General features: G+C 42.8%; 1 protein-coding gene across 1 annotated transcript in view; it reads left to right on the top strand.

Moving 5' to 3' along the window:
- The first annotated feature begins 9,370 nt into the window (after nucleotides 1-9,370).
- The window catches only part of LOC119358513 (putative disease resistance protein RGA4), a 10,194-nt gene continuing 4,924 nt past the window's right edge, over nucleotides 9,371-14,640 (top strand). Inside the window, exons 1-3 of the mRNA XM_037625018.1 lie at nucleotides 9,371-11,022; nucleotides 11,293-11,697; nucleotides 11,764-12,742. Of these exons, the coding sequence (XP_037480915.1) occupies nucleotides 9,371-11,022; nucleotides 11,293-11,697; nucleotides 11,764-12,742 (3,036 nt within the window). The remainder of the gene's footprint in view (nucleotides 11,023-11,292; nucleotides 11,698-11,763; nucleotides 12,743-14,640) is intronic.

A 14,640-nucleotide genomic window follows, 5' to 3' on the forward strand; every position in this document is an offset into this window, starting at 1 on the left:
CTGAGATGATTTTTAGAGGGTAATTAGGCCTAATACCAAAGGATATGTACATAATTTTGTATGAGCAGGTGGGGCCATGGCCCAGGTTGGCCCTCAAGAAGCCCCGCCACTGCTTGACACAAAGTAGTATAACATTTAATATGATACGGTATCATGGTATGATATCACATTCTCTCTTTCCTCATTTAATTGTGTGCCACATCATAAAAATTCTAATTGGCATGCATGCTACCGTTTATGATACTCTCATTATGGACAACCTTATTCAAGATTGATAGAAATCATAATAATCAAGCTGCTGCAAAGCTGGCTTTCTTTGATTAGAGCATCTCTAGTCAATACCTTAGAATTTAGCATCTTAGATGACCACTTATACCTTAACTCTATATATTTACAAAGTTATTAATAAAAATGGTTTCTAGTTGAACTCCTAAAACTTGACTCCCTTGAAAAATTTCTTCATCAATTCTTCTAAGTTTTTGTTTACATAGTACATTCCACCTACATATTTGCACACATATTAGATCCAAACTTGGTAATAAAAGTTCACACAATTCATGAATATTACAAATTTGAAGTTTACAAATCTTTTTTTAGATTCAAACACACAAAAGGATCCAAATAAAGGAAAGAGCATAAAAGAAGCAGAACAATCAAGTGCTATGGAGTAGTCACTGCCCCTTAACAAGATCAACTTGGAGCTGGATATGAGCTTCTTGGTTCTTGATGCTTCGAAGCGTTGTGAAGAATATATGTATCACATTTGCATCGTGTTATCGCTGAAGAGGATCCCCGTTGGAGATGTATCGAAAGTTCTCTAGTATGCCTCTCTCATCTTCAATGATCATGTTACACAAGACGATGCAACATGTCATTATTTGCCATAGGACATGTGGGTTCTAGCTAATACTCGGCAGTGCCATGAATAATGCCAAAGCGCTTTTGAAGCACATCGAAAGCTCTCTCAACATCGTTCCTTGCCAACTCTTGACGCATTGCAAAGCGGGGACTCTTGTTGCCTTGAGGATATGGGATTGTCGTCACAAATTTGGCCCATGGAGGATAGATGTCATCTACAAGGTAGTAACCCATCGTGTACTGACAGCCATTGACAACATAGTTGCAAGGAGGAGCCTCTCCAACAACAAGCCTTCCGAACAACGGTGATCTTGACAACACATTCAAGTCACTATGAGAGCCAGGCAATTCAAAGTATGAATTCCAAATCCATAGGTCCTCTAATGCAACAACCTCAAGAATGATTGTTTGATCTTTGGTGTGCCCTTTGTACTGAATTTTCCATCCCACGTGACAATTCTTTCATGCCCATTGCATGCAATCAATTGATCCAAGCATCCCACTTTCATGACAATTCTTTCATGTCCATTTCATGACAATTCTTCACTCAAATCCAAGAGTCTCCCGGTGTCTTCAGGCCAATCCACAGTCATTCGCCATAGGCCATAGGGGGGGGGGTTCCTGAGGGGCCTATTTCATTGCGGGGCCCTGAGGCTGGCCCACTTTTGGGCTTCCCAGCATGCAGGCAACCCCCGGTGTAGTGCACAGTCATTGGCAGTTAGTGTGATGGTTAGTATATACCACCTTATCAAAATATAGATGCCAACAACAATTTTTCAAGCCCTAGCTACCACAAATGTACATCGTCGTCGTCATCGTCGCCGATCCTCATTTGCGTCGTCACCACCACTAGAAGCTGCACTAGTCGTAGTGCTTGCCTAACCAAGTCATAAGCCAGATCACCCTATGGGCGTCCCCATGGCAACGAACCCAACACCCCGTGTCGTCTCGTCAAGTAGGTGGCTAAGAGCAACCATCAGAGGCTCTGGACTGAAGCCACCTTGATCCATGCCGGCGGTGTACAACTCAGCGTGGACATCGGCCGACTTGCTCTCCGTAATGCGGTTGCCACCTCCTTGACGAGGTTAATCATGCTGCTAAAGGCGCTCAATTCCTCTTCCATCAAGTGGCCCATCTTCCTCACCACCTTTATCAGGACCATCAAGGACTACTTCGTCCCAACATATCTGCATCCATTCCGACTACTAACATTGTCAAATGACACTTGCAAAAACAATTTTACTCCTTATGCAACTTGTGACCAAAATTATTCACATGACCAAAGAAACAATAGTATTTTTTAATGGCCACATGTACAATCAGGCCAGTATTCAGCTCGGGAGAGAGAGGGCCAGTTTGAGGACCTGGATTTTGTCTAACTCATTGCGCGCACAACCCAAATCTCCATCACACATCACCATGCACGTCACATCAGCCGGTACACATGGTGTCACATCAGCATGTGCTCTCTCTCTCTCCCAAACAAATCATCCCTTTTATTTCACCTTTCCTAACTTAAATCCGTTACATCTTTTCAACTAATATTTTGATTCCAGAAGTTTATATATATTTGAACTCCTGACAAAAGGATCTTTACAACAAGATCAATTTTGGTTATAATTTGACTAGTTTAAAATTTTTCAATAACATATTTCACTCGTTTCAATAAAATGTTTCACTCTTTTCAATAATAGATTTCACTCGTTTCGATAACATAATTCACTCATTTCATTTGTTTCAATAGCATATTTAACACATTCCACTCAGTTCACTTGTTTCAATAATAGATTTTTGTGATTTCAAAAATTGGTTTCATCTCATTTTACTCATTTCACTCGTTTTCAATAACAGATTTCACTCATTTCAAAAAATGATTACCTCATTTCACTAATATCAATAACTGATTTCACTTGTTTCAATAACAAATTTCACTCGTTTCAATAATAAATTTCACTCATTTAAAAATTCAAAGTAGTTGAAATATATTCAACATTAGTCGTATTATAAAGGTCTTTGCGTCATGATTATAAAGAAATAGTTTGTTTTGAAATCGGAGTGTTGGTTTGAAAGATATAAATGGTTTAAGTTAGAAAAGATGAAAATAAAAGGGATGGTTCTATTTGGGAGAGAGAATAGAGAAGAGAGAGTGGACATGCCGATGTGATAGCATGTGTACCGGGTGATGTCACTAGTAGAAAAGGGGGCTTTGGTCCAGGCCGGGTAACCCCATTAGTCCCGGTTCAGTCTAAAACCGGGACCAATGGGGGAACTGGTCCCGGTTCGTGAGCCCAGAGGGCCGGCCGGGCCACGTGGGCCATTGGTCCCGGTTCATCTGGACCTTTTGGTCCCGGTTGGTGGGATGAACCGGGACCAATGGGCCTCGCTCCTGGCCCACCACCATTGGTCCCGGTTGGTGGCTTGAACCGGGACTAAAGATTAGACCTTTAGTCCCGGTTTGAGGCACGAACCGGGACTAATGGGGATGAGACCTTTAGTCCCGGTTCGTGCCACGAACCGGTACTAAAGGTCCCATTTTCAAACTCTACCCCCCTGGATCGCCTTTTCAGTTTTAAAAAAATAAAAGAAAATGATGGAAATGTCAAAAAAATAAAAGAAAAGAAGTTTCCCATGTGATATGTGGTCTAGTTGTTGGGAAAATTTGCAAATGTGAATTTTGACTTTATTTGCAAAATCTCTCTGAAATTTGTAAAAATGGGCATAACTTTTGCATACTAACTCGGATGAAAAAGTTTTTATATGAAAAATAATCTACTCGAAAAGTTACATCCGAATTTAACCGGGGGTACCCCGTTAAACATTTTCAAAATCCTCAAAAACCTAATAGAAAAATAGTTACGGGGCTTTTAAGATCTAGAGTGAAAAAATTCGAAAAAAATTCAAACAGTGGGCAAACTGTGGTCAAACAATGGTCAAACTAATTAATCTAGAATATTAGTGTTACTAAATAATTATTTCAGTTATTTCAATTTTGGTTAAATCTGGTCAAACTGTGGTCAAATTGTGGTCAAACAATGGTCAAACTAATTATTCAAGAAATATTAGTGTTACTAAATAATTATTGTTTTTTAAAACAATAGTTTCAAAATAAAACTATGAAATGTGTCACTTCATGCTCAAGCAAAATTTCTGAAGGTTAATAGGATTGACATCTTAGTATTGTCAGGAAAACAACAAGTGCAGACTTGGAGTGAGGGAGAATAGAACCCGGAAGTTAAGCGTGCTCAGGCTGGGGGAGTGGGAGGATGGGTGACCGTTTGGGAAGTTAGATGATTTGGAATGATGAGGGGTGATTAGAGGATAAATTGAGAAGTGATGATGGGTGGTGATTATAGACTAGAGGTTAAAAAAATTCAGAAATTTAAAAATAAAAAAAATTCAAAAAAAATTTCAATTTTTTTTTCAAAAAAAACCATAAAATTTCCTTACCAACCGGAACTAAAGGTGAAGCTCCACGTTGAACCGGGACTAAAGGGAGAGGCATTAGTACCGACATTTTAGTCCCGGCTCCAGAACCGGGACTAAAGGCCCTTATGAACCGGGACTGAAGGCCCTTTTTCTACTAGTGTGTGGTGTGCATGGCGATATGTGGAGCAGATTTGAGTTGTGCGCACAACCTGTTAGGCATAGCCTTATTCGCCGGTTCGATTTTTTTTTTGCTATGGTATAGTCGTACAGACATGGGCAATTTTGTCCACCTGAGAAAACAGACAAGAACTTAAAATACAAAGTAACAGAAAAGTGGCGGAAGTGTCACAAATCATAAAAGACATAAATTTTAGACTTAGTGAGTGTTAGATAGGAAGTAAAAAGATTTGAGTGTCAAATAAGAAAACACAATTTAAAATTATGTTATATAAGGAATTCATTCCAATTTGATGTAAAAAAAAAGAATTCTTTCCAACTTATTAGGGTATAAGGAAGGCTAGTCAGTTTGTTTTAACCGTTGATCTCCAATCGATCGGACCACGCAGACCACGCCATCTTCTCTCCAATTCCCAACTGCTCCATCCATCCCGTATCCAATGCCGCGAGATCGAGCAGAGGCCGCCGCCGCCGGCCTCCCGCCGGACATGCTAGCCAACATCCGAGACCGCCTAGGCATCCTCGACCGCCTCGCCTTTGCCGCCGCCTTCCGCATGCCGGAGGCGCCGTGCCTCGTCCTGCCCGGCGACACCCCGGAGACGGCCACAGTCTTCTCGCTGGTGCACCGCCGCTCTGCCGTCGTGCGCGCTCCAGGGCCTGACCACCTCGTCCTGGGATCCTCATTCTCCCGCGGGTGGCTCGTCACCGCCGATGCCTTCGCCCGGCTGTGCCTCGTCAACCCGGTCACCGGCGAGCAGCGCGCGCTCCCGGCCATCGAGACCATTCCCTGCGTCGACGCCGAACGTGGGGGCTCCGTCTTCTCGTTCGAGGAGAAGCGGTTCATCAGGGGCCCCCCGCCGTACCCTGACGGATTTGCAGCGATGACCGCCGGCTCGATGCGCCGCTACTTCTACCGCAAGGTCGTCCTCTCCGACAACGCCGCCATCGCCATGCTCATCACCGATCTACGGTACGGCGCCGTGGCCTTCGCCACGGTAGAGGGCCGCGTGTGGAGGCTAGTGCCTTCGTGCCACCACGGCATCGCCAAGGCCGGGAAGAAGTGTGCCAGGTGGCCGAGGCCGCCCTCACGCGACAGCATCGAGGACGCCGTCCACCACGAGGGCAGGTTCTACTCGATCACTTACTCCGGCGAGTTGGAGGCGTGGGAGCAGGACGCCGATGGTACCGGCGTGTTCACCAGTGTGGTGGTAGCGCCAGGGCAGCCCTGGTGCGACCACAAAAAGTACCTGGTGACGGCGCCGGGCGGTCGGCTGATGGTCGTGCTCAAGCAGTCTGATAAGATCACGCATCCGTTGACATTCAAGGTGCAGGTCCTTGACGCGGGTGCCAAGCAATGGAAGGAGGTGGATGACATCGGCGACGCTGCGCTGTTCGTCGGGTGAACGGTTCGCTGTGCGTGTCGACGAGGGAGCACCCTGAGCTTAGGGCCGGCTGCGTATACTACACTGCCGACGATCTTTCGCCGCACTACCCCGAGAACCAGCGTGGCGCCGGGGTGTTCAGCCTCAAGGACTGCATGGAGGAGAAGGTCGAGGGCCTTGGGCCGCACCGGAACAAGCCGCCGCCTGCGTGGTTCACGCTTTGCATCCCATGATAGATATGGTGTATGATTTCATAGCTTGGGTGTGTTAAGTACTAGTAGTAACATGATTCTAAATTAAGGAACGGTTCGGTTTGATGTTCAGTAAAAGGCTTGGGAACACAGGAAACAGTTTGTTTTTCAGCTTCTTCTTTTCGCCCTTCAGATCACGGCACCAAACAAAGGTGGCTCCTTTAGGTTTTCTGAGGGAACAGTCTAATTAGTGTTGTAGGATTCAGACTTAATTTTATGCTATGATGATTGGAACCAATATTAATTAGTACTCCCTCCGTTCCGAATTACTTGTCTTGGATTTGTCTAGATACGGATTTCTGGATTAACTAACAGGTTTAATTCAGAACTAAAGACAGGAGAAGAGTAATTCTAATGATTTAATCCAAACTGCAATCAACCAACCAAGCTTGTGTGGTTGGCTGACTAGAGAAGACTGTTTAGAACTAAACTGCAACCAACCCCCTGCCATATTGAGAATTCCACGGCCATATTGAGAATATGGATCTCAGTATGCAGGTTCTGGACGTCGAATTCCACGGCCATATTGAGAATTTATCTGCAGCAGGTCCGGACTGCAAAGCTGTAGTCAGCATGTTGAAGTGACTTTCACGTTCTTCTCCCTCTCCCAAGGCAACGCTGCCGCCGTGTGTGCCCGGGGGCCCAACCACGTCGTCCTGGGCTCCACCTCCTCTGGCAGCTGGTTAGTTACTGCCGCCGATGCCCGACGAGGCCCGGCTGCACATCGTCAACCGGGTGACCAGTGAGCAGCGCACGCTCCCTGGCATCGACACCATCCCCTGCCTAGGTTCTGCGGATGATATTGCTGCTGATGCTTGGGTGACATTTTTTTGAAGACAGTGGGGTTTCAGAAGTATGAAAACAATTTAGTTTGCAGCACTGTTTTAAATAGCCCGCTATAGCTCCGCTATAGCATGCTATAGCGTTTAGAAAAAGTCTTACGCTAAAAGACTTTGGTCCAAACAAATGAACAAACATTCTAAATAGCGCACTATAGCTCCGCTATAGCACGCTATAGCATTTGGAAGAGGTCCGCCGCTAAGATGCTTAGCGCGCTATTTAGAACTATGGTTTGCAGGGTTCAGACTTGGTATTAATTGGGTGTTTGTTTTGTCTTGTGATTGTTTCAAACTGCAACCAAGGCAAATCGGTACATTACAGTACCAGGCAAATCGGTAGCATTCGGTTTGCATTGTTAAGAAAGCATTTGATGCCTTTGATTATTGAACAGAATCAAGCTGTCGATTTTGCCCATTTCGGTTGCTGCTGGAGCAGCATCATCTGCCTTTCCTCACCAGCAGAGCACTCACAGTGCATCTGTAAGACATACCGTACCTGTTGTGCATCTTTACTCTGGATTTATTGATTGATTATTTCAAAAGGAATTGCAGTGTGCAGCAGAGCAAGCTAAGGTAGGGTACCTTATTTAACTCACTAATACTACAGTTTATGCATGCGCTGCCAGAGCTTGGAATGGGTTGAGAACCTGAAGCCTGCTTACTGCAAATTTTTCCAAGACAGTTTTTGTGGGTTCACAAGTGAGAAAAACAATTTGGCTTGCAGCAGGGTTCAGACTGCTCTTTTGTGTTTGTTTGTTTTACCTTGCGATTGTCACAAGAGTTGATTGATTCCCTTGTCTAGAGTTTCTATTAGACAAATTGATTCCCTTGTAAGCAACAATTTGACCCCCTCGATCATTCAAAGGAATCAAGCTTCGTGTTTTTCCCATTTCTGTTGCTATTGTATTGGAGTAGAGTAGCATCCTCTGCCTCTTTTACCAGCAGAGGACTGTTTGGTTTGCAACTATTTAAATGTTCTGCATCTCAAGCCGCAACATGGGAACGGTATATCACTTGCATGGTCGCCACGGCGAAGAATTGCTATGGCGGCTGGAGGCTATGGAAAGCTGCACATGTTCTTCAGGATAGAACAAAACGATTATTTCACGACGATGATGAGTAGCCATTTTTGTACTGGCAGCTGGAGGCTATGGAAAGCTGATCATGTTCTTAAGGAATTGTGAGTTTCTGTCGAGAGGGAGAAGTTGGGAGCTCAATGGGAGCATGGGAAATAACTGGTTTGCATTGCAAGGTTAACACTTAATTTTTCTTTTATCTAGATCTTATCGTGCTATATATTATTCTCGTTATTGTTTTCATCGCACGTACGCAATATATTCGTGACATTGAAGATATCGTTATTCGGCTCGCTCCGCACCGCATTCGAGTCACTTTCACGACCTTGTCTGACTTGGAATACATATAACCATATATGTATAAGATACGCAACATGGAGCAGCTCTCCTCGGTGTTGCCGCAGGCGGACGAAGAAAGCTGTGTGAGGCCGGCCGTGACAAATTAAAGCATGGTTGCTACTTCCGCTCACAAGCTGTATGTATGTGAGGGTTGACACCTTCCAAGAGATTGTCATTGGATTCCTCTCCCACACATTTCACAGCGAGCCTCTCGTCGACGGCAATCAACGCCAATCCAGGTGAGCTTCAACCTTGTTTTCTTCTAAGTACCGCTTCATTTCTTCTTCTGATATCTTTTCTTCTGTGTGTTGTTAAAAATAGAATCAAGCAATCCATTTTGGTTTCGAGCAACCCATTTTTCAAAGAAGAAAAATCGAGGGAAATTTCAGCAACCTGATGAAGAGAGCACTAGCAAGCAGAAGATAATTTGCTATTATTTCAATATTTGAGGTATTTTCATGTACTGCTTCTAGAGTCTTCTGGCATATTCACAAAATGAGTGATATCTCTCTCTTTCTGTTGTGCACTGTCCTGCCCAGGCTCTATTATTTCAATGTTTCGAATAGCGGGCTATGCTAAATAGCGGCGGCCTTCAAATCAGCTATAGCAGGCTATTTGTACATGAGACCATTTAGCGGCGCTGAAAAGGCTATAGCGGACTATAGCAGGGCTATAGCTGGCTAAAACTATGGAATAATCTCATTTTAACTTATACGTATATGTTTGTGTATATTTCACTTAGGTGATTTCTAGTGGAAGTACAATATCTTTCTTAACGTTACCAATTGCAAAGACGCACTGGAACTATAAAAGTTTGTTTTCACTTCATGACATTTCTCTAACGTATCCACGGAAACTAACTTCATGGGAATTTTCAGTGGAAACATATGTGGAGAAAATAACTAAAACGGTAGTCGGCTTGTTGCATACAAATAGTCTGCTTGTTATATACCCTGACAACAAAAACTACTACCAAGATGTTAATTGTGTCCACTGATTGCTTGCAGGACCTGCCAAACACAATGAGCCTATCTGCCATTGGGATCGTTGGTGCCATCAATGAATGTGTCACTTTGTTTCAGTGGGCCAAATCTGCCATCTCATCTCTGCACTCCCGATGGAGTGGCTCACAGAAACAACGTCTTCAGGATCATGTCTTGCAACTAGAGAGTGGCCTACAACGAATGAGGGATACTCTTCCTGCAATGTACGACCTCATTAACAAAGCAGAGTGGAGAAGCCATGAACAATGTGTGGCCAAGCTCCTTCCGTGTCTTAAGGATGCTGTGTATGAGGCCGAAGACCTTCTTGATGAGTTCACATGGTATGAGAAGAAGGTGCAAGTGGAGGGAAATGCAAGCCAATCTCCTTTCACTGACTTCTTTCATACCGTCATCGAAGGCAGCTTCGACAAAGTTAATGATGTCCAATCGAGGTTGGACCATCTTTCAAGTATGCTGCATAATTTGGGGCTTCATGGAATTGCACAACGCTTTGACAAATTAGTCAGGCCAGAGACCACGTCTTTACCAAATGAAACAAAAATATTTGGTCGTGCCAAGGAGCTGAAGCAGGTATTCGGATTACTTGGTGTACCTACAGGCCCAAAACGTAAGAGAGCAACTAGTTCAATCGATGCATCAACATGCACATCCACAAAATCAAGAATATCGAGCCTTCCTGTTTTGGTGATAGCTGGAATTGGTGGTGTTGGAAAGACCACTTTGGCACAACATGTCTGCAGCCATCCACGAGTGAGGTCCCACTTTGATTTGATAATTTGGATTTGTGTCTCGGATGACTTTGATGTGAAGAGACTAACTAAAGAGGCCATACAATCATGCACTAAAAAGGAGGGGGCAAATGATAATTTGAATTCTCTTCAACGTGCTCTCTCTAACCATGTGAACAATAAAAGGCTATTGATAGTCCTTGATGACATGTGGGATGACTCCTTGAAGGAAAATGGACAGTGTTGGACGAAGTTTTGTGCACCTTTTAGAAGTGTCCAGGAGGGAAGTATGATGTTGGTCACCACGAGATGTCCAAATGTTACCGAGGGGGTGCGCACAATGGAGCATGTTATAGTTGAAGGTCTAAAGGATGGCGTATTTTGGAATTTCTTCAAGTTATGCGCTTTTGGATCTGAGAGTTCCGACAATGATCCCGAGCTAGAGTGTATTGGCCAAAGAATACTTCCAAAATTGAAGGGTTCTCCTTTGGCAGCCAAAACTCTAGGACGCATGTTGAGCATGGACCTTCAAGCATCTCATTGGAATTCTATAGTTGAGAGTGAACTATGGGAGCTGAAACAAAAGGAAACCGATATTTTGCCTGCCCTTCGGTTGAGCTACATGTATTTACCATTCTATTTGAAACAATGCTTTGCATTCTGTGCTGTTTATCCCAAAGATTACAAATTTGAGAAGGCATGCTTAGCTGAAATTTGGGTAGCAGAAGGCTTTGCGGAGCCTCAAGGTGGTGTTCCCATTCAAGATATTTGCTATCAGTATTTTGATGACCTTGTGGCGCGGTCCTTCTTCCAAAAGGTTAATGGTCGATATGTTATCCATGACTTGCTGCATGACATGGCACAAAAAGTTGCAGAGCACGACTGCTTCATCTTACGCAATAAGAGTGACTTTGATAAAGTTCCCCAGAATGTTCGCCATCTATACATACTCCCTAGCAGTGAATTTGATGATTCCAACTTGTTGAGACTATGCAAGTACACGAAGCTGCGCACCCTAATTTGCAAGATTAATTTGGGGAAAAGAACATGCTTTGTAATGGACCACTGGTGTACTAAACTTACACGTATGCGTGTGATGTCTTGTGCCTTCACAAATGAATTACCAGATAGTATTGGTAATTGGAAGCATCTTCGGTACCTTGAAATCTCCAGAACTTGTACTTTGAAGAGGATTCCTTCAACTTTCTGTTGGCTATATAATATGCAGATTTTATATGCCAAGAAATGCAACCTACAAAGCTTACCCGCTGACTTTGATAAGTTGACCAGTTTACAGAAATTTGAGTTAAACGGACTAAGTATTAATTCAGCCTATCAAGAGGGACGAGGAATTAGGTCAATAAAGAATCTGAATCAAATTCGTGAATACTTGTTGATAGATAATGTTGGCATCCTAAGTAAGGATCATGCAGCAGAAGCTGAACTGAAGAATAAGAAATGTCTTGATAGGTTGGTATTGATTATGCGAGTTGCTTTACGCCCTGCTGAGTTTTGTATGCACAACAGTGATATAGAAGTGCTTGAAGGTCTGCAGCCTCCTATCAGCCTCAAGCGTCTCTTTGTCCAGAATTATGTCGGTGTCTCGCTCCCAAGCTGGTTTCAACCACAAAACTTGCCAAGCTTAACATCACTTCATTTTGTAGGTTTTGTTGGGATGAAGAGCATATCATTTCCGATGATCTCACAGAACATAAACCTAAATGAAATACATGCAATTGGTACTTTCTTGTCCCTGACAGACCTAAGCATTGCTAGTTGCGAAAATTTATCAAGCCTAGAAGATTTTCTGCATCCAGATTATGTACCAGCTATCAAGGAAATAAGAACTTACGGTTGCAAGATGTTAGAATCAATACCAACTGAAGTGTTTGGGAATTTTCATTTCCTTGAAGAACTGTTTATAGCCAATTGTCCAAACATCCGCCTCCAAAGTTTGGTTTCGCGGTCCCTCAAAAAGCTATTTTTGCATGATTCCAGTCTGTTTTGCAATATCGATTGCTGCTCCCTCACCTCTTTTGATTTTCGATCTGAGTCTGTCATATCCATCCAAGTACAAACGTGGAGTCTTCCAGCTCTACGGAGGTTGAAAATTCGCTGCAATTCCATATCTACGGGCACTGGTCGTATTAGACCATTCTCGTCCCTTGCAGCCCTAGACGTTGAGTTATATGGTAAATTGTCAACCCTTGATGACCTCCTAACACAAGAATACCTACCTGCTATTGAGGAAATTGACGTCAAAGGTTGTCCTGGGTTACTGTCCCTGCCAGCTGAAAGGTTTGTGGGTTTTCCTCATCTGAAACATCTGGTGGTTATTAATTGCCCAAGTCTTAACTGGCAAAGGGGGCTGGTATTGCCATCATATCTCCAAAGGCTAAGCTTAAGGAGCTACGGGGATATCTCTCCATATGTTCCCAGCTGCCTACAGAACCTCACATCCCTCATCTCTCTGAGCATCGGTGGGTGCCAGGGTATAACATCCATTCCAGGTGACATTTGGAGCGGTAATCTTGCATCACTTGAGGAACTTAGGATTTGGGAATGTCCAAACCTAGTTTCATTTGGTGGAGCAGAGGCAGTTGCATACATAAAGAAGGTTCAGATATACAAATGTCCAAAGTTAAAGGAAGCAGATCAGATCGTTAGATGACCGCCCAAGGTATTTGTGCTTACACACTTATTTCTTATTTCTCGTCAAACTTTTTCTTATATTTTGTTTGAAAGGAAAGTCCATATGGAATCATGATCTGTTAATATTTCCGGAAAGAAAAGTCCGTATGCAATCCTGATCTGTTAATATTTACTGAAAGAAATGTTTGATGTTCACAAATTGCACACATGTGACATTTTGAAAGAAAACTTGCTAACCTGGTGTGTCAAGTCACTAATCTGTTATTTCCAATGTTTAGTTCATACAGAATATTGATCTGTTACTATTTCCCTGGAGGAAAACTGTGTTACTATTTCCTGAAAGAAATGGTTGATGTTCACAGATTACTTACATGTATTGTAAAACTTGTTTCTTCTTGTTAGTTCCAATGTTTAGTTCATATATATAATATTTGATTTTTGACAAAGGGTGAATTTTATTGACTCAGAATGAAGCATCAAGTGGATACAAACACAATGAGCACACATCCGGCCTCTGCACAATTAGGATGCACACAGCCAACACTAACACACGCACACAAAACACGACGACAAAGAGCAAAGTCATAAAAGACCAAAGCTATGCCGAAGCAAGAAAAAAAAACCAAAGTGATCAAAACAACATCGACAAACTACAGCAACGATCATATCCGCACCAACTTTCTGTCGACACCACAAGGACAACGGTGTTCTTCAACAGCAACGCCTTCAAGAAGGAAATAACGCTCAAGCATTGTCGTCACCGGATCCCACCACCGTATCCAACCACTAAACTGCGGCACCTCTTCAACTGATCGCTCGTTGCTGTCGCCGCGCAGTTGCAAGCGTTGACTAACCATGCACCAGCCCATCCCTGAGCAATTGCCATTCTGACGCAGCCTTTAGGGACAGCCTGTTGTTTGATTGTTATTTTCTATATACTAGGGGCAACATGGTCATTTAATAACCTCTAGGAAGGGACTAGGGACTTTTTAGTCTTTGGAAACAAACAGGGAAGGACTTTTTAGGGACTAGGAACTTTTTAGTTGGGACTAGAAAAAGTCATAGGACTTATGAACCAAACAGGGCCAAACCGGCACTATAGGGCAATTAATTCATTTGGATATAAATAAAGACTATGCATAGTATTGTGTGTTCCATAGAAATAATTTCATTCATTCATTTCCTTTGGTTCTATGCATCACCATATTTAACAAATATTGTACTACCTATATTTAGGATTATTTATCCATATGGATACTAGAAATATTAATGTGGTTTTTTCTTGGAAATACAAAAGAATTTAATTCATTTCCTTTAGTTTGTAGATAGTAGTAACGTGTACGTGCAATGCACGTTGATATTAGGTAATATATTAATTACACGTAAATATTAGGTAAGATATTATTTGCATATTAATTATGTGATTAGTATTGGCATTAATATTTGGTATGATATTAACTGCACACTAAACGTGTTGGGCACTCACCATTGGAGCAATCTGAGTCGTTGGATTGACTTGATTTGACGGTCGGGAATTGTTGGATCTGCCCCTTTGGGTCTTTTTATATGAACGCTGATAACGCTCACACGTGTGGTGTGAGCAACACCAGCCCACATGCCCTACAACACAGAGACTGCGCCACATCACCTCATGCATGCATGTGGGAATTTTTTTGGATTTTCAGTTTTTAAAATGTTTTATCTCTTAAATAAAAAAATCCGATTGAAGATCCGTTTTCAACATTAAATCCATCGCGATGAGATCTTCGAAACTAGATCTGATATTAATATGTTTCGACGACATTTTTTTGAGGGTAAAAAGTTGTCATGTCTATTGCACATGAATTGTCATGGTGTTTACACTGAACTTGCCATGATATGTTTCAATTATTTTTTCTTCTACCTTTA

Source organism: Triticum dicoccoides, chromosome 2A, assembly GCF_002162155.2.
Source record: "Triticum dicoccoides isolate Atlit2015 ecotype Zavitan chromosome 2A, WEW_v2.0, whole genome shotgun sequence".
Lineage (NCBI taxonomy): Eukaryota > Viridiplantae > Streptophyta > Magnoliopsida > Poales > Poaceae > Triticum > Triticum dicoccoides.